Source organism: Tachypleus tridentatus, chromosome 7 (assembly GCF_004210375.1).
Source record: "Tachypleus tridentatus isolate NWPU-2018 chromosome 7, ASM421037v1, whole genome shotgun sequence".
NCBI classification, from domain to species: Eukaryota; Metazoa; Arthropoda; class Merostomata; order Xiphosura; family Limulidae; genus Tachypleus; species Tachypleus tridentatus.
The window spans coordinates 39,123,654-39,144,952 of NC_134831.1; the positions used below are offsets into that span (position 1 = coordinate 39,123,654).

The window sequence follows — 21,299 nt, forward strand, 5'->3', positions numbered from 1 at the left end:
GTTTATTTAGACATTAAGCCAAACTGTAGATAAAAAAGACAGATGGGAACATAACCCCTTAACAATTTTTCATGGTAATACATCTGTTTAAATTAAAACAATAACTGATTAAAAACAAAGTTTTATGAAACATTATGTTTGAATTTATTATTTCTTGATTCCAAAAAAATCAAAACCTATATTTTTCATGCTCCCTACTGTGTTAGGCAAGACTTGAGAAATACAGTACTGTGCAAAATTGTTAACACAAGAGCACAATTTGTCACTCTTTCCTTCTTATGGAGATAATTCTTCCTTGCCATTAGAGAATGTAAATTTAAACACTGTGGTAATTACTGATCCCTGTTGACAACTGAATGAGCCAGAATGACAATACTTATCATTATTTAGAATTCTCAGTATCAAGAAGGCTCTATGGTATTGGAATATTTGGTTGTGTAGCAGTTATAAATCTTTACTTTGATCTCCAATACTGTCAAGAGATTTAAATTTGCTAAAAAGTACAAAAACTGGACTGTTGTTGATTGGGAAAGCGTGCTATGGATAGATAAGTCTAAGTTTGAAATATCTGGTTCAAAGTGTAGGTTGTACGTCCATAAGAGGAAAGGAGGAAAATACTCACCTCAATGCATAACACCTATCATGAAACACAATGGAGGCAGTGTGGAGGTTTGGGGGGGGTTCTGCTGAGGCAACAAGAGGTGTTTGCAAAATAGATGCAATAATTGACCATTGAAAGTATCATCAGATATTGATCCATCATGGTATACCCAGTGTTTACATATTATTGGTAAAGAATTCTACTAACAAAAAGATAATAACCTAAAACACTCATCCAACCTATACAGAAATTAATTAGCTAAAAAGGAGCTGCTAAAGTCATTTAAGTTATGCAGTGTGCCCCACAAAGTCCCAATCTCAACCCAGTTGAGAGATCTGGGATATGATAGATCAAAAAATTGACAAATCAAAAGTTAATTCCAAATAAGCTTTTATGGGAGTGTAGTAGATACATTTGAAGTAAAATTCCAAAGGAAAAAAATAATTAAATATGTTGCAATGATGCATGAAAGACTGTCTGCAGTTATTAAAGTAAAAGGGAAACACAAAATATTAACTTCCACTGATTTTCTGTTGTACTAAGTTTGAAGATTATTAAAATTTTGATGTTTCAACTGTTTACCTTCCATTGTTCTCTGAAAGAAACCCAAAATCTAATTTTTTACTTTGTCCTTACACTTTTGCATAATATTGTATCTCTATCCCAAAGTCAGTAGACTAAACTGGAACATATGATACTAACAAAGTAATATGAAAGCACACAAGTTTGTATTTTAGGCAGTACCTGTATCTGTACCCTTGATTGATAATCTAAACTTAACCAACTAGAAGCCATTAAATCAGTGGTGTTGAAAGCAGGTAAGTTTATATTTTAAGTAATATTTGTATCTGTACCCTTGATCAGTAGGCTACACTTAACCAGAAGCCATTAAATGAGTGGTGTTGAAAACAGGTGTTTATTTCAAGTAATACTTGTATCTATACCCTTGGTCAGTAAGTTAGTCTCAACCAGAAGCCATTAAATGAGGGGTATTGAAAACAAGTAAGTGTTTATTTTAAGTAATATTTGTATCTGTACCCTTTGGTAAGTAAGCTAAACTTAACTAGAAACCATTAAATCAGTGATGTTGAAAGCAGGTACGTTATATTAAGTAGTTTGTATTAAACACAAACATTAGAAAGCAATATTCATTAATGTATTTTCGTTTCAGTTTTTTCTCTATTCACATGTTAGTTTAACAGTAGCTCAAATGTAACTTTTAGGACTTACAATGCTATAATTATGAGCTTCATCCCTGTAGCAGACACAAAGTAGAAATATGTGTGATGTTGAAATAAATAAAAATAAAACATTTTACATCTTAATGAATTATACTGAAAGTTAACATACCCAGCATTTTATTTTGTTCTACTTTTATTCCATTTTGAATTTGTTTTGGGTTGGAAACAGATGGTTCATTAACTGCTCTGACTGTCACAGAAACTTGTTCGAATAAGTTCTTCAAATCCTTACGCATGCGTACTAGAAAAGATCGGAAGAGTTCTGTAAATTCCAAGAAGTCCATCTGACTAGAATGTGTAATCGTGGGTCGGGTGACTGACTGTAAGGCACCATGAACGCTGCTGCTGGTTACATCACCATGTTGATATTTTTCTCTATTTGAGGAGAATTCATAAGAATGTAACAATTTTCTTTAACAAAAACTCTTAAAGACATCAATGTTCTATCAGTCAAAAATTAATTCATAAAAATGTAACACTTTTCTTTAATGAAATAAACTTTAAAAACATTAATGTTTTATTAGTCAGAAAACTAAATAAAATATATAACATTTTCTTAAAGATGGAATGAACTCTTAAAGACATCTTTTTTCATAAATCAACAAAAATTAAATAATTCATAAAAAGGAAATACAAAACATTCCTCTCAGGAAACAACTGAAAGTTCAAAATAATTTAACAAGTAATTGTTGAAAATACAACTCCCATCATTAAGATTTATTTTTTAAAGAAATTTTAAAAAATCAAATCATAATGCAAATTATTATTTGAAATGTCTACATTCTTAAGAGAAACAACCAACTTATCATGTCCACAAAGATTAAACCCCCTAAAATGTCCACAACATCAGTTTGGGACTACTACTTTTAGTGTAAAAATACTGAAAATTTTCCCACCACATCATCACTTCAGGCACACAGAGTTAAAATCAAAACATCTAAATACCCTCAAAGATCAAGACCTTATTATGGGATTAACTTAAAACTAAAACATCAACTTACCTATAGTTCAATCTTGAGAGTACCAGAGTAAACCATAACTTAAAACTAAAACATCAACTTACCTATAGTTGGTTGTCAGAGCCGAAGTACTGATTACTGGAGTGCAGAATGCCAATCTGTTGATATTGTCACAGGAAACGGAAGATGGTGGTCTGCTGATCTGATGAGTAATATTTACCCTGTAATCTGTGGTCTGGTCACTCTGACTTCTGAGTGGAGGACTCGACTTAACTCCTGCACGCCGTTCCTTAGTTAATGGACTCTTCTCACGTAATGGCACTTCTGAACTCCCAGGGTCATCACTAGTTTGGGATTTTGGACTCCCATCCTTAAATAACAGAAATATTTTAAAACACATTTTTCTTACAGCACAGTTCCAAACAGGACACGACCTACTGTGTACTAACTGTAGTGTTTAATTTTGAATTTACAGAGCAGGCATATCTACAATTGTTGGTTGGAATATGGAGTTAGTATATACAGTTTCTACCAGCATCACATATACAGGGTGTTTGGAAAGTCACTGTGCAGATTTGTAATCATATTTTACTTAGTCTATTTCAAGCCAGCAACTGATAGCGGTGTTTAAAAACAAAATAAGAAGGATCCAGGCCTGTATTGATGCCAACTGGGGTCACTTTCAACATTGTTTATAATTGCCATTTATATTTACCTCCCGTATCCTATATTGAAACATGTCTGTTAATAAATATATAAGTGCACAGTAACTTTCTGAACACCCTGTATGTATATGTGTAATTTTGAACAGATGCAAGAAATTATATTCTATGTACAATACTATCTACATTTTTAGTTCAAAATTGCCCTTATATACTGAAAACAAACCTGTTATTAGATTTCATGTAAATTACTGTCTAGATTTGTAGTATAGAATCTTTTTACATAATGATAACATGCTGTAATTATATTCTACATACAATACTACCTACATTGTTTGTTCAAATTTGTCTTAAGATACTGAAAAAAAACAAACTTTAATTACATTCTACATACAAAACTGTTTAGATACTTCACATAGAACTGTCTATAAATATTAATAACAAATCGTAATTAGATTCTTAGTATAAAACCTTCTTTAGATTTTCCAAGAAGTATGAACTGGGATACTTCCTAAAGTGACCTGATCCGACTTACACGTAGAGCAGATAACGATGTGGAAGTCTTTTTCTTCCTCATTCTGCCAGTGCTTACTCCAAAACTAGATGCTCTCTTAAAAGTGGATAACGAAACATCCATGGAAGAACTACTTCCACCTAAAGATTCAAGAGTCCACTTTCTTCCGCCAAACACCTGTTGACAAAGTTTGATAATTATTGAAGTTCGATTTTCATTTCTGTAAGATCTTTAACTCATTATGAATGGAATTATACAAAATACCAACTGAAGAGGAAACTCATGAGCCTTATCTTTGAATTAAAGTATAGGATTACTTTAATACGAATTTACTGATTTTAAAGACCAGTGTATTACACTGATCTTATAAAGATCCTAATGTAATTTTGTTATTCTGAGATAATTTTTTATTTAATTGTGTTTTTTAATACACTTTTATATTTTCTACTGCTTTGAAGATTGTTCTTCAAAGTGGTAAAAACTGTTTTTAGGTAATCTTTAATATAGCAAGAATATAACAAGAGACTCATAAAACATGTAAAAATAATGTTTCTAGAAAATTCATAAGTCAGGTAATGACATTCTTTTTACATAGCAATCAACTGCACAACAATACTATTTTTAGATTACTCAAAAATACTATTTTTAGAAAACGTGTAATACAGGTAAGAACATAATTTTAGACAGCTCATCAATGATTTAACAACATTTTTTGTATAAAACTCATAATACATTTAACAACAATATTTCTAGCCAGCTATTCAACCACATAAGCATACAGTTTGTATAAAACTTGCATTAACAGCAATTTGTGTTATTCAACATGAGATGAAAATTTGCCTGATTTTATGGATGTAAATTGAATTTGTTTTCCTGAATTACTAGGTGCTTTAAAGATACAAATTTAATTACAAGACTTTTGTACTTCTGTGTTTGTAACAGCGACATTCTGTCAGTAACAAATTATTATAAACGTAGCTTCCTTTTTTAGTAATTAAATGTATCACCTTTATAGCCTCTGCAGGAGTAGGACCAAAGCAAGCCTGTTCATTAAAGAACAGCTGCAAGTATTTTTCTTTCACCCACTGAATCCTCTGATCACACATTTGTTGCTGCCTTCTAAGAAGGGTCATAATCTGCGACAAACCACGTGTCCAAATTTGGGCAACCATAGGCGGAGCAATAAATTCGACTGAGTGGTTATCGGACAAACAGGCCCCAAAGATGAATTTGATACAACAGCTGTCAGCATCCATTTCCTCAAGACCGTGTCGTCGTGACACTGTTGTTGCTAGGTCGACAGCAGCTTCTCCGAGGCGTATCTCTTTGATGTACTGAAGTTCCAGATATCCTTCTTCAAGGCCATTAAATACAATATCACTATTTTCACATTTCATCACCATACCCGAAGACACCAACTCCTCAATATTTGTGGTCAGGGAATAATCCTGATAGTTGCTGCCCCTTAAAGCACTCCAACCAGTCTTGCTCCAAGTGAGGGTAGCATTGCTCCTCTCCAGCTTGAGGAAACAGAGGGAAGACCTGGACCCATCTTCCTCCCAATGAACCACAGTAGTACCATGATGCATGCATTGAAGATCATGGAAATCTATGTCTGACGACCGAATTGGAAGAAAACTGATCCCATGATCAATGCTCAAAGGTTGAATAGCACGGTAGACATCAATATCAAGTTCATACAAACTGTCATCTTCAACACCAGGTGTTCCCTCAGCTTCACTGGAACATAAAGTGAACCAATCATCTAAATACAAATATTACACAGGAATTATTTTTTCAGACAGTTAGTAATAGCATCTGTCTGTTACAAAGAAGGAATTGCATTGTTATTATTGTGAAAGGAACTCTTTATCAAAACTATGTTGGTGTGCAAAACCACTTGTTTAATAGTGTGTACATAGTGCATTCTCAGGATCAAAGTTATTTGTTATTAAACATAACTTTAACATCTCAAATATAAGTGCATATTTGCATATAAATTATTCTAATAATTAGTGAAGTTAAAAAATGTTAACAGAATACACAAAATTATGTGTTACACCACTTACTACAATGGAAGAAATATTACATGGTATTCAGCTAAGGTTGACATAAGTAGCAATATGTTAAATTACCTTTAAACTCCTTATCATCAAAGACAATGGTGATATGACAAACACCCTATTTTGCTAATAATGACATTCAACTTCCAAGTCTCAAAAAATGACATACACAGCATTTTGCTAACAATAATGACAGACAATTTTAATATTATTAATAAAACACTGTATTGGCAGATAAGCATTATATTCCACTGTATACATCTGTAGATCGTGGGTTTATTGTGTACATGTGACTGACAACAGTAGCTGATCAGGAACAACAGAATTCCATGTTTATTGTGTAATTGTAACTAACAACAGTAGCTGACCAGGGACAACTGATTCCTGAGTTTATTGTGTATCTCTGGCTGATACAAAGTAGCTGAACAGGGACAACTGAATCCTGAGTTTATTGTGTAACTCTGGCTGACAACAGTAGCTAACCACTGACAACTTAATCCCGCATTCATTATGTAACTGTGACTGAAAACAGTAGCTGATCAGGAACAACAGAAATCCATATTTATTGTGTAACTCTGGCTGACAACAGTAGCTGACCAGAGAGAACTGAATTCAGAGTTCATTATGTACCTCTGGCTGACACAAGTAGGTGACCAGGGACAACTGAATTCTGAATTTATTGTGTAACTCTGAGCAAAAAAGTAGCTGACCAGGGACAAATGAAACTACTGGGTGTGATAACATTCATAGATTAGTTAACATGGTTCTTTCTGACTTGTAAAACCAGAACATATAGGTGATCTTCACTGAACTGGCAGATTATCCTCTTTGTCAATCCCATAATTCACTGCCTGTGCTATTTCTGTATTGTGAAATTGTATGTTTTGGAATAAACTCAACTTACACCTCTTAAACTGTATGGTTTAATACTGCCTATGCATTTCACTAAAAACTATGTAATATAGTCTAATAGATTAATGGTTTGAGTTTACATATCTTAAGTTATGTCTCATGTGAGTTTATATATTTCCCATGGCATCACTCTACACCTCACTGGAGTTGATAGTGTTCACATTACACCACAGGGGATTTGAATTGCTTTATGTTATGGCTCACACAAGTTTATATATATAACAATTATTATAACAAGAAATATAACAATTTCAAGTTAAACCACAAAGAAGTTTATATATTTCATGTAGAAACTCTTCATCTGAGAAGCATAGGAAATTCAAGTTTACTCTATCAACCAGAAAAGTATCTGCATGCATATTGCAACCGTCTTTCACACAAAACGCTATGTATTGTAGTTATCATTCACACCTAGCATGAATGACAAGAGCTAGAACTGATCAAGAAAGTAGTTCTGCTCATGGATATTGTTATGTGACACATTATCATACAACACCAAGACAAGTCTAGCTGCCTAAAACTATCATCACAAAACACTGATTAAGGTATAGCTGCTTTTAGCTATTATTACACAACACCAAGACAGGTATAGCTGCTTTTATTTATTATTACACAACATGGAAACAGATCCAACCACTCTTAGTTATAATTACCTGATATTGAACTGGGTCTAGCTTCTTTTAGCTATTATTACACAATATGGAAGCAGGTCTAACTGCTCTTAGTTATTATTACCCAACATTGAAATAGATCTAGCCACCTTTAGCTGTTATAACACAACACTGAAACAAATCTAGCTCTTTTAATACCTCTTTACACAACACTGAAGCATGCTGTCTGTCTTAACCCTTAAACAACAGATATCATCAATCAGTGTGGCTACCTACAAAATTCCCACTCTTTAAGAGTTAAGACATTATTACTCAACATTGAGGCAGGTTAATTTGTCTTTAACTATTATTACCAAACAATTAAATGGGTTTACCTATTTTAAACTATTATTACCCAACACTGAAACATCTTAATCAAACTTGTTTCAAATTACCAGAACAGCATGTGGAACACAGTCTGTAAAATTCATGGAAGTGGTTATGATTACACACTTTTCGGACACCCTGTGTAACTGACAGAATAACAATAAGATACCACAAAAATACACATAATCATCTGAAGCAACCACATTTTGTTTAGAAAATATTTTAGCTTTGAATTTACCTTGCTGATTCTGTTATACACTTGTCACTGGCTCAATCACATGGTGAAGAAGTCTTTATTTCATAAATAATTTAGATAGTTGTACTTGCTTACTCAATTATCATAACAAAAAGACTGAATGTTGTGGATGAATTATTTATGATCAGGGCAAAATACTGGATAAGAAATAGGTAGTTAAAGTTTTCTTTTAAATAATAACAGGTGGAAAACATATTACACCCTATTCATTTGTGCATTACAGTTATCAAATTATTATTTTTTAATTACAAATATAAATTAGCCAATAAACAATGTTTACAGGTTTTAATAGTATTTTAATTACCTAGGCTCTGATGTTGAAGTAGGCAGTAATTCCTTGTGTCTGCGTTCAGCATGCTGGTGGAAAGCTCGAATGTCATCTAACACTTGGCGAACTTGCTCTATTTTTTTCATATTTATTATTCCACCAACACCTACACGGCTCATAAAGTGGTCCTCACCCTGGAACTGTGCCACCAACTAAAAAAAAATCAACAAAATGTTTTTGTTTTATAGTAACATCAAGAAACAATAAATTTATCTTCTCAACTAACTTTACTCTTGAAATACAAAAGCTATTAAAAAATAAAAGGATTGAAAAAGAAACTAAGAAATGATAACATTAACTAAAACAAATAATACATTTATATTCATATTACAAACATTAATTCTTATTTCTTCAATATCAATCATAATTCTAAAGTATAGCAATACTTAATAAACATGCTACAGTAGCCACATTTTATGTATTCAACATAAATATAACAGTACTTAATATATATGCAATGACACCCTCAGCTTGGGTAATCCATCACAAATATAACAATGCTGAGTACACATGCAATGTTTATTCACAGCTTGTGTAATTCATGACAAATATAACAATACTAAATGCACGTCCAAAGGTAGCCACAGCTTGGGTAATTCATAAAAATATCCCAATATTTAATACACTTGCAACAGTAGCACAGCTTGCCTAATACACTAAAACTTTTGTAAGAGTATCAGTAACAAGTTCATATTCTCTTCAAACTGATATCTAATCAATGAAAAAAATATGATTAACATAAATTTACCTCCGGTTCCTGAGTATCATTGTTAGGTAGAACCAACAAACTCGGCATGCCATTTAAAATGGTTTTCAGATCTCTCAAGAATGTTCCAAAGAAAGGTATCACCTTGGAATGTGGAATATCCAGTGCTCGTTCAATAGCTTCTTTGTATTCCTTGGTGGGTCCAGGTGTTAGAAGGGCCGAGCTGAGGAAATCCAGAAAGGGTAGTCTTTCCTTTCCAGAGAGTGATAACCAAAAAGGTTTTAACTTATCAGACCTGTCATGAAAATAGATACTTTTTAATTTACCAAATTCAGAAATACTGCTGCTTTTCTCAAAATTGAAAAAACAATTCAGTAAGCATAATGATAATTATCAGCTGTTTTCTAAATGATTTTGGTTTAACTTAATTTTTGCACACTTAACATTTTCTGGATACATACATATATATAATATTGTGTAATTAAAACATATAAGACATAAACAGTCACACGAAAGAACTACACTATACTAGATCTATACACTTAGAGAAGAATTATATCAAATAGGATCTATACATCCAGATAATTACACCATATATATACTATAGGCTTTTAACAGGTTACAATCAAGCATACTAAATGGTGTAACTTATACAATGATTGTAAAAACAAAAACAGCAAAAGATAACACAAAGATTCGTAACATTAGGCTATACTAAGTTCATGAAAGACTTAACTAAATACAATAGTCCTAGCAGAAACTTAACAACAAGTTTTTCCAGAGGAAAGCCTAAGGTAGAAATGACTTCATTTTGTTTAGCAATTACTTAACAGTTTCAACAGATCAAAACACAGTTTGGAACTAAGTTCATTTTAGAGTGTTTTTAATTTTTTTTATTTAATAAATACTTATAAGTTTTAAAAGAATGAAACTCAACTTCATTTCAAGTTTGTTTTGTTAAACTTTACACGTTCTCTAAAAAGAGCAAACATAAAAGATTATCTTATAAAGTCTACATGATTTATAAGTTAATACATTTTGTATTATAAATTAAATATTTTAGAAATAATTACTTTAAACCTGACAAAATCTCCACTGCTGTATTAAAGTTTCCAAAATTCCAACAGCACACAGCTACCCGAAAAATGCAAGATAAAACAGCCTTTCTGTCCTCATGTGTTGGTTGTGAAACAATGATGTGTGTCACCCAGGAGCTAACCTTTAGAAGGAACATTAATTAATGTTATGAAAATTATTGTCTAGAAAATATTAATTACTTAATGCCATACAAACTCTTGTCTAGGTGTAATTCACTTAAAGAAATCAACAGAAGTTATGGAACTTGTTGCCCAGAAGTGTTCCTTTTAAAACAAAACATTAGTTAGTGTTATGCATGTTATTGTTTAGTAACATCCCTTTTAAAAACAGCATCAATTTATATTACACAAACTGTTGTTGTAGCATAATAATGATAAAGTATGAATATTACAGATAAACAACCTCAATTAATGTATATATAATAACAGTAAATACTGTCAATTAAAGAATGAATAACACTGATAAACACTATTTATTACAGTAAGAATAATAGTTATAAACACTATCAATTACAGTATGAATAATACTGATAAACACCATCAATTAAATGATGAATAATACTAATAAACACCATCAGTTAAAGTATGAATAATACCAATAAACACCATCAATTAAAGTATGAATAATACTGATAAATACCAAGAATTATTGTATGAATACTCCATTGTGCTGCTTTGTACTTAACTTGAAACAAACAAAATATTTTAATACTGTTTTAGTTAAGTGCATGTATTTTTAACATGAACTAAGTAAGCTACATGTTTAGCTGTGGCATATCAGCTCAAAGAGTCACTCTGACTTTTTCAAGTAAAAACCTCTACCTCACAGTTGTGTCATTTTTTTACCAATTTGAGTTCTATTTCAAGTTTTGGACTCCAGAGGTCAAAAACCTTTCAAATAATCTATCAAATCACATCTAAGACCTTGTAGTTCAATTCACTGTAATCTTCCCTTGAAGGATTTCAATTTGAGAGTATATTAATAGGGATCCTGATAAGTAATACAATTAAATTGGGTATACATATGCCCTATGCTTGGTATTGCTTGTGCACAAAAATATACTAATTAAAAGGAAAATAGTCTCATATCAATTTACTCAAATCCTGTCTAAAAGAGTTTTAAGAGCCAAGGCTATTGAGGGTTTTCCTCTTGTTTACATGCTATTTGCACATTCTTGATATCCTAATACTACCTACTTTAACATCCACACTTTAACATCCATTAACTCAAATCTGATATTTGTTGATTTGGTAATATGATTATCAGCAATTAAATTAATGACTCTTTTAACTTTGACACTTCTAACACTGATCTATTTTCTTCACAAACAATTGTTGTGATAACCCACCTCATTATATCGTTTTGTGAGAGTCTGTACTGTGCATTCCTGTACAGATGATGAAGGTGGACGATGCCTAAGATCAACAGTAACGTGTCTAATGTAATGAACTGGACGTACTTGGTAGAAGAGATTGTATTCAACCTCTGTCAACCGTAATGCCACTTCTTCAGGAAAATGTAGCAAATTCTGAAGTCTGTCAAGTTCCTCTTTATAAACGGTGCTACTTTGTGGACCATGATGCAACATTAAACTTCTCCGATTAGCTGAAAGAGGAATTAGTAACTTATTGGTAAACTATCATCACCACACCATGCATTTAGTTCATCATTTCTTATTTAATCTTATTAATTAGCAGTGTTAGGAGAGACAATTTAGGAAGGATTGCAATAATATGTAAAGTTTCTCTTGATGAGAAGAAACCCACTTAAAATAGAAATGTGTCTCAGAATGGTTGGTTTGGGTACTAACACTTTTATTGATAAGGAGAGAACAACTTTTCAACCTTCCTAGGTCATCTTCAGGTTACGAAAAAGATGACTTAGGAAGGTCGAAATGTTGTTCTCTTCATATAAATAAAAGTGTTAATATCCATACCAGCCATTCTGAGATACAAAGTTTCTCTTGCATTAGAAGTCTACCCTGTATATTAACTAATGCAATCACTGTGTTTTGATGTTAGCCTCAAGAAACTGTCTTGTCTTTACAATTATATTTTAGCACATATATCTGAGAATTTTTTTTAAAAACTGTAACATACTAGTCAACACTTAGGAACAAAGTGATACATCAGTTGGAGATTATTTTCCAAAGCCTAAAACAGTGACATATCAGTTGCAGATAATCGTCATGAATCTCAAACAGTAATATATCAGTTGGGGACTATTTACTCAAGTCTAAAATAGTAACACTCAATTGAAGACTGTTTATTTAAGTCTAAAGTAGTAGCACATCAGTTGAGTTTACTTCTCTATGTCTGACACAGTAACACATTAGTTTGAGATTATTCCACAAATTCTAAAATGGTAACACATCAAAAGAAAGTTATTCACCCATGTCTACAATAGTGGCATATAAGTTTTAAATTATTCACTCAAGTCTAAAATAATAATATATCACTTGGAGTGTATTCACCCAGGTCTTAAACAGCAATACATCAGTTGGAGACTATTTTCAAAGCAGTAACACATTTATGGGAGAGTATTCCCATAAGACTAAAATAGTAATAGATCAGTGAGTTTACTTCTCAAAGTCTAAACCATTAACACATCTGTTGGATACTACTTCCCCAAGTCTAAAAAACTAACATATTAGTCAAAGCCTATTCATTCAAGTTTAAAACAGCAACACATCTGCTGGTTTTACTTATCAAAATGTAAAAAACAAACACTTCAGTTGGAGACTATTTACCCAAGTCAAAGATAGTAAGACAGGTCATTTGAGACTACTAATCCAAGTCTAAGATAGTAACATACAACAGATGAAACTACTTACACAAAACTAATATAGTAACAAACATCAGATGAAAACTACTCAACAAATGTACCATAGTAACATCACTTGTGGCTAGTTACCCAAGTCTAAGATAGTAATGCATCATTTGAAACTACTTAGCCAAGTCTAATATAGTAACACCTCGTTCGAGACTACTTACCAAACTCTGAGAGATTAACACATCATTTGAGACTACTTACACAAGTCAAAGATAGTAACACATCATATGATACTACTTACATAAACCTAAAATAATAATGCATCATTTCAGACTATTTACCAAAATGTATGGTAGTAAAAAATCATTTGAGATTACTTTCTCATGTTAAAGTTAGTAGCACATCATTTGAGACAACTCATCCAAGTTGAAGATAGTAACATATCATTTCAAACTATTTACCCAAGTCTGAAGATGTAACACATTATATAAGACTACTCAGCAGTTTGAGAGAGCAACACATCACTTGAAACTACTCATCCAAGTTGAAGATAGTAACACATCATCTGAGACTACTTACCCAAATCTAAGATAATAACACGTCATCTGAAACTAGTTATTCAACTCAAAAATAGGAACACACATCAGATGACACTTCTTACCAGTCTAAAATAATAATACATAATTTAAGGATACTAACCCAAGTGTAACATGGTAACACATCATCTTGGACTACTTTCTCAAGATGAATATATTAACACATCATTTGACATTACTTAGCCAAGTCTAAGACAATAATACATCATCATCTGAAACTACTTACTCAAGTGTAAGATAGTAAAACATCATTTGAGACTACTTACCAAAGTCTCACTAGTAACACATAATCTGAGATTATTTACCCTTGTCTAATATAGCAACATATTACATGACACTATTTACAAAGGTCTAAAATAGCAACACATAATTTGAGACCAGTTACCAAAGTCTAAGGAAGTAACTTATCATATGAGATTACTTACCCAAGTTTAAGATAATAACATATCATTTGAGACTATTTATCCAAGTCAAAGATAGCAACACACATCAGAAGAAACAACTTACCAGTCTAAAATAATAATGCATAATTTGAGACAACTTATTCAAGTGTAAGATAGTAACACGTCATCTGAGACTACTTACCCTAGTCTAATATAGCAACACATGAGATGAATCTATTTACCAAGGTCTAAGATAGTAACATGCCATTTGAAACCACTTACCAAAGTCTAAGATAGTAACACAACATTTGAGACTACTTATCCAAGTCGAAGATAGTAACACATCGTTTGAGGGTAGCTACCCAAGTCCAAGATAGTAACATACCATCTGTGACAACTTAGAGAAGTGTAAGATAGTAACAAATCATCTGATACTACTTTCCCAAGTCGAAACAAGTAAAACATCAGAGGAGACTACTTACCCAAGTCTAAAATAGCAACAAATTATCTCAGAAAACTTACCCAAGCTAAGATAATAACTCATCATTTAAGACTACTTATCCAAATCAGAAATAGTAACACATCATCAGAAACCACTTCCACAAGGATAAAATAGAAACACATCAGATGAGATTACTTACCAAAGTGTAAAATAGTAATAGATCATTGCATATAATAATAATAATACAATAATACATCATTTACTTACCTTAGCCTAATAAAGCAACACATCATTCGAGACTACTTACCCAAGTCTAAGATAGTAATCAAACATCAGGTGAGACTACTTACCCAAGCTTAAGATTGTAACATATCATTTAAGACTGCTCATTCAAGTCTATGATAGTAACACACATTAGATAAGACTACTTTCCAGTATCAAATAATAATACATTATTTGAGACTACTTACTCAAGAGAGAGATAGTGACACATCATCTGAGACTACTTTTCCAAGTCGAATTTAGTAACACATCATTTAAGACTACGTAGCTGAGCCTAAGATATTAACATGTCATTCGAGACTACTTATCCAAGTGGAACATAGTAACACACATCAGATGAGATTGGTCACTGAAGTATCAGGTCATCCAATAAGTAATGTCTGAAAATTTAATACAGAAAGTGCATCATCATTTCTGTCTTTGTAGAAGGCTTTAAAGACTAAAATTCGTAGTAGGACGCGTATAGAAATGTTCAGACAAATAAAAGAAACTAACCCAACTCCACTTTTTCATGTCATTAATCAAATAAACCCTTATGAAGATGGATGTGTCTGAGAAGTACATCAGGCATATAATGCTTTAAGATTTAAAAAAGGCAATAGTGCAGCAGAAACTACACAAAACATTCAAGGTGTTTATGATGCAGAGTCTCTCGATGAAAGAAAATGTCAAAGGTGGTTTCAGAAGTTCAGATCAGGTGACTACAGCTTAAGTGATGGACCACGTTCAGGTCGTCCTGTTGAGTTTAATGATGACTTGCTCCTGGCTGCCCTTGATGAAGATTGTGCTGTAGCATTTGAAGAACTAGCATATAAGCTTAATTCAACAGTTCACCGTCATCTGCAACAGCTTGGAAAGGTGTCATAATTTGGAAAATAGGTCCCCATAAATTGACAGAAGCCAACCTTAGAACAAGAGTGGACATTTGCACTTCCCTGCACTCTCGTGAACGTAATCTTTTTTGGACAGATTAGTGACTGGAGATGTTTGTTTGTTTGTTTTTGGAATTTCGCACAAAGCTACTCGAGGGCTATCTGTGCTAGCCGTCCCTAATTTAGCAGTGTAAGACTAGAGGGAAGGCAGCTAGTCATCACCACCCACCGCCAACTCTTGGGCTAATCTTTTACCAACGAATAGTGGGATTGACCATCACATTATAACGCCCCCACGGCTGGGAGGGCGAGCATCTTTGGCGCGATGCGGATGCTAACCCGAGACCCTCAGATTACGAGTCGCACGCCTTAACGCGCTTGGCCATGCCGGGCGACTGGAGATGAAAAAATGGATATATACTCTTCAAAACAAGAAACGCAAAAGGGATTTTTTTCATTTTAAAGAGAAATATATATAATAACGTTACAAGCTCAGAGTATGTGATGTTACACGTGTTAAGGCACTGATTGTCAGACCAAAATGACAATGAAAGTTGTGCACTTTGAAAACGGAGGAAAACATCGGATTTTTCGCCAAAACGCATTCGTGTCCAATAAAGTTGTTTGAGAGATCTGCATGTTCTGCAAGTGCAACATGTGCAAAATCCCTATAAAAGTGACGGGTTCTCGGTTTCCATAGCTCAGTGTTAAGCCACCGACACGCAATACAGTTACGCCAAGACTGACTGAAGCACAACGCAACAACGCCATTGGTCGCTTGGAAGCAGACGAATCTCGATCAGATGTTGCCAAAGCTGTGAATGTCCACCCAAGCACCATCACAAGGCTATGGAATCGTCACCAACAACATGGATCAACTAGTGACCGTCCACGATCTGGCAGACCTCGTGTGGCCACACCCGCACAAGATCGCTATATCCGGTTAGGTCACCTTCGAAATAGGACCTCCACTGCAACGTATACTGCCTCAACCATACCAGGGCTGCGTAGGATTTCCGATCAGACCGTACGCAACCGTCTACGAGATGCAGGAATCCGACCTCTACGTCTAGTCAGAGGCGTCATCCTCACCCAGCAACATCGTCAAGCACGGCTGCAGTGGACTCGGGCACATCGGGTATGGTCTCATCGACGATGGAGGCATGTTTGGTTCAGCGATGAATCACGTTTTATGCTTCGTAGGCAGGATGGAAGGACCCGTGTTTACCGTCTCCGAGATGAAAGTTTTGCAGCAAACTGTGTGCAGGATGTTGACAGATTTGGTGGTGGCAGCGTCATGATGTGGGCTGCCATCGCCTACAGTGCCAGAACAGACCTTTTGCACATTCGAGGGAATCTTACGGCTCAATGATACGTCGGCGAGATTCTTAGGCCCCATGTGCAACCCATCATGGTGAACGTCAATGACGTTTTTCAACATGACAACGCCCGTCCTCACACAGCCCGACTCACCACTGTCTTCTTGAGACGAGACACCACAACATCAACGTTCTTCCCTGGCCCTCCAGATCACCAGATTTAAACCCCATCGAACATCTTTGGGACGAGTTGGACCGACGTCTGCGGCGGCGACAACCTCAACTGCAGACTCTACCTCAGCTTGAAGCAGCTTTGCAGGCTGAGTGGACAGCCATTCCACAGGATGTGATTCGTCATCTCATCGCTTCCATGGGCAGGAGATGCCAAGCAGTTATTGATGCTCCAGGAGGCATACTCGTTATTGACGTTGAGTGACGTTAAACTTCACCTAGTGAGCGTAGACTTCGCCTTTGCAGACTTTGGATGTTCAGCAGTGAATGTGCAAAGTTTCACACATGTCATACAGAACTACCCGGAATAAACTTGTTAACAATTTGTCTCAAATTTTGCCTTTTGCGTTTCTTTTTTTGAAGAGTATATTATAAAAATGTTAAATGTCACAGACAATGGCTCAGTACAGGTAAACTGGCTAAAGCACAGCCCAAAATGGACTTCCACCCAAGGAAAGTCTTGTTAAGCATTTAGTGGGATATTGTTGATGTGATCCACTTTGAATTTCTGCCACTCAATGTAACGATTACATCAGACTTCTCTATTGTCAACAGTTAGAGCACTTGAATGTTGCACTGAAAGAAAAGAGGCCTGCTTTGATCAATCATAAAGGTGTTGTGTTGCACCAGGATAATGCACAGCCCAATACAGCAATAATCACATCTGCAAAGACTGAAGAACTAGACTGGGAAAAACTTCCACATTCTCCTTATTCTCCAGACCTTGCCCCATCTGATTATCATCTATTCTGAAGCTTGCAGAATTATCGTGATGGAAAAGAGCTTGGAACACGTAAAGGTGTCAAAACTACCCTCTCTACATTCTTTTCCTCTAAACACCAAGAATTTTATGGAAGTGGCATTCAGAAACTTGTGAATCGTTGTCAGGAAGTAATTAATAAAAATGGAACAGATATTATTGACTAAATGACATTAAAAGCGTTTGAATCCTTTCTCTTTTTCTGAACCTAAAATTGGACATTACTTAAGGGATAGCCTCACATCGTTGAGGCTAGATATAAGATAGTAACATATCGTTTGAGGCTAGTTATCCAAGTCCAAGATAATAAGATATCATTTGAGACTACCTATCAAGGTTAAAAATAGTAATATATCATTTGAGACTACTTATCCAAGTCTAAGATAGAAACACATCATTTCAAACTACTTATCCAAGTCTAAGATAGAAACACATCATTTCAAACTACTTATCCAAGTCTAAGATAGAAACACATCATTTCAAACTCCTTACCCAAATCTAAATTGTAATACATTATATGACACTACTTACCTAACTTTAAGATAATAACATATCATTTGAGACTTATCCAAGTCAAAGATAGTAACATATCGTTTGAAACTAGTTATTCAAGTCAAAAATAGTAACACACATCAAGTGAGATAACGTTCCCCAGTATAAGATAGTAACACATCACTTGAGACCACTTTAACAGATCTAAGTCTGTAACACACATCAGATGATTGGTTTGTTGGTTGGTTTGGTGTTTTATAACGCAAAACAACTAGACTATCTAGACAATAAAGAAAAAAAGATGTGGTCATAAAACAGAAGGGCTCTCCACTCAATTTGCCTACACATAAATAAAAATGGCCACCTTGATATAAAGGAACTATCGTGGTTTACATTCTAATCTGGATGACATCAAAGCACTGATTGCTTCCTTCCATCCTGTATGTCTTTTCTTACAGGAAACATTTCTGAAACCTGCTGATACAGTCACCTTTCAACAGTTTTTTTTTGTACAGAAATGACAGGCTGTGTGATGGACGAGTGCATGGAGAGGTAGCCTGCTGGTTGATCAGCATGTACCCACCCTGTCTTTGCCACTTGACACACCCTTGGAGGCCGTAGCCATCCGTATTTCTTTGGGTTGTACCATCACTGTTTGTTCTTTCTACCACTCACACTGTAGTGGTGGAACGAAGTGCAGCAGCTTACGTCCAAGATGAAGTGGTAGACAGCAACTTGCGAGCCTCAGGATAAGTAACGTTTTGAATCATCTTCAAACGCTTCACCTCTTTTTCTTCCAACCATTTAGGGCAAGAATGAAAGTAGGACAGGTGAGAGTCATTGCATTTGACACAATGAGGGTCCGTTTTACACTCATAGGCATCATGGTCCTTGCCACTGCAACAAGCACACGTCAAGGAACCACGACATGACGTCTTTGAGTGACCAAACCGCTGACACTGGATACATCGGAGAGAGTTTGGAATGTACAACCATACCCCGCAGTTAAGATAACTTGCCTTGATGTTGGCAGGTGGACATGGTAATGTAAATGTCAGAATGAGGATATTGGTCGGCACCATAATTTCATCTTTGCGAGTGGAGATACGCCTCACTGCAAAAACTCCTTAGGTGGAGAAACCAGCGAGAATCTCCGGCTCTGGGATGTTCTTCAAACCCCTCTCAACAATAACACATCGTGATGAATTGAAAGTAACATGAGGTGTAACCTCAATAGGTATATCCCCAATTGCCTTTGAATGCAAAAGGAGTTCACTGTGTTGAGATGTGGATGTTTCCAACAATATATTACCAGATCAAAGGTTCTTTACTGACTTTGGAGACCCAGCAAGTCCCTCTAGTCCCTTTTGAATGAAGAAGGGAGACATTTGCCCTAAATGTTTGTCTGAAAGATAATGTAGGATAAAAAAATGAGGTACAACAGGTGTTACAGATGTTGTAGATTGCTGCTCAGAATCTTCAAGACATGTTCGTTTACCTATAGACTGTTTTCCAATATTTTATTTAAGTTTTTATTTGGAGGATCCATAATAAAAAAAATATTTCAGTACCCATTAACCCCACCCACCATGGAGCCCTACAAGGGTAAGCACTACAATGCCAAACAAGGATACTGCAGCAACGCCAGGGTTTCGTGAGCACTATACCCAAACACCAACATCAGATGCAACGTCCACAATATCTGTTGAGAATATTCAACACTGGTACTTGCTTGACCCTTGCCCAAGTAGACCAGGCGATTAACCCTAGAGGTCACCCCAAGGCCGCCCATCTACATGAAATTAAGGCCAAAATGGTTAGATCCTTCAACCATCAGGATCCTCTCTTCCCCTTCATGGGTCGCCACACAAGACAAACACGTGGGTGAATGTTTAGATCCAAGAAGAGGTAAACTGAAAGAACAAAACCTTCCCAGGGAGGTCTCCTCATCACGTACAGGAATCCACACCAAGGAACACATCAGATGAGATGAGATGAGACTACTTACCCATATCTAAGATAGTAACACATCATATAAGACTACTTACCCAAGTCTAAGATAGTAACACATCATCTGAGAGTACTTACCTTAGTCTAAGATAGTAACACGTCAGATAAGACAACTTACCCAATTCTAATTCTTCTCTAGTTGTGATTAGAGTCTCGTCCAAGAAGTACGAGTCTATATCTTGCATGATCTCCCACAGTGTGGCACTAATTGACCGTAAGGAACCCTGGGATGGAGTGATAAATGACCATTTGGTTGCACGGAATTCGAGCACTAATCTGTCATGTGATCGCCCTCCCCCTGTTCTCCACTGCTGAAGTTCCGATGTCAGCTGAGACTTGGCAGGTAGAAGTGTTTTGCTGTCAAGCAACACTATACGTTCGAATCCTATCCCCAACAGTCTAGTAGCCTAGGAAGTGGAAAGATAGGACACTGTTTTAGTTTACTCAAAACATGTTAATCAAGTGTCTTATACACTCAAGTTATGTTCTTTTACACAATTTTAGCAGGTTAGAACCCAGAATCCATGTGCGCCAGTGATTATTATAATAATGGACTAGTTTGTTTGTTTTATTGTTAATATGATATAAGATCAAAATATGAACTTAATTAATTCATATTACTGTTTGTCATAGTGAATGTAATATAAAAAACAAACAAACATTATCACAATTCATTGTTACTGCAAAGATTACTCAGTAAGTATAATGTTTATACACATTACAGAAGAAACTACATTTTTTATAAGGTGAAATGAGTACATGCTGAATTAGTTAGTCCTAGGTTACAGAAGGAACTGTACACACTATTTATAACGGGAACTGA

At 34.9% G+C, this 21,299-nt stretch overlaps 1 protein-coding gene across 1 annotated transcript in view; it reads right to left on the reverse strand.

Moving 5' to 3' along the window:
• The window catches only part of LOC143257657 (1-phosphatidylinositol 4,5-bisphosphate phosphodiesterase epsilon-1-like), a 92,096-nt gene that overhangs the window by 27,214 nt on the left and 43,583 nt on the right, over positions 1–21,299 (reverse strand). The window contains exons 9-17 of the mRNA XM_076516700.1: positions 20,595–20,883; positions 11,666–11,922; positions 10,293–10,438; positions 9,262–9,514; positions 8,490–8,665; positions 4,985–5,717; positions 3,999–4,154; positions 2,906–3,171; positions 1,952–2,217 (exon numbers count right to left, since the gene is read on the reverse strand). Of these exons, the coding sequence (XP_076372815.1) occupies positions 1,952–2,217; positions 2,906–3,171; positions 3,999–4,154; positions 4,985–5,717; positions 8,490–8,665; positions 9,262–9,514; positions 10,293–10,438; positions 11,666–11,922; positions 20,595–20,883 (2,542 nt within the window). The remainder of the gene's footprint in view (positions 1–1,951; positions 2,218–2,905; positions 3,172–3,998; positions 4,155–4,984; positions 5,718–8,489; positions 8,666–9,261; positions 9,515–10,292; positions 10,439–11,665; positions 11,923–20,594; positions 20,884–21,299) is intronic.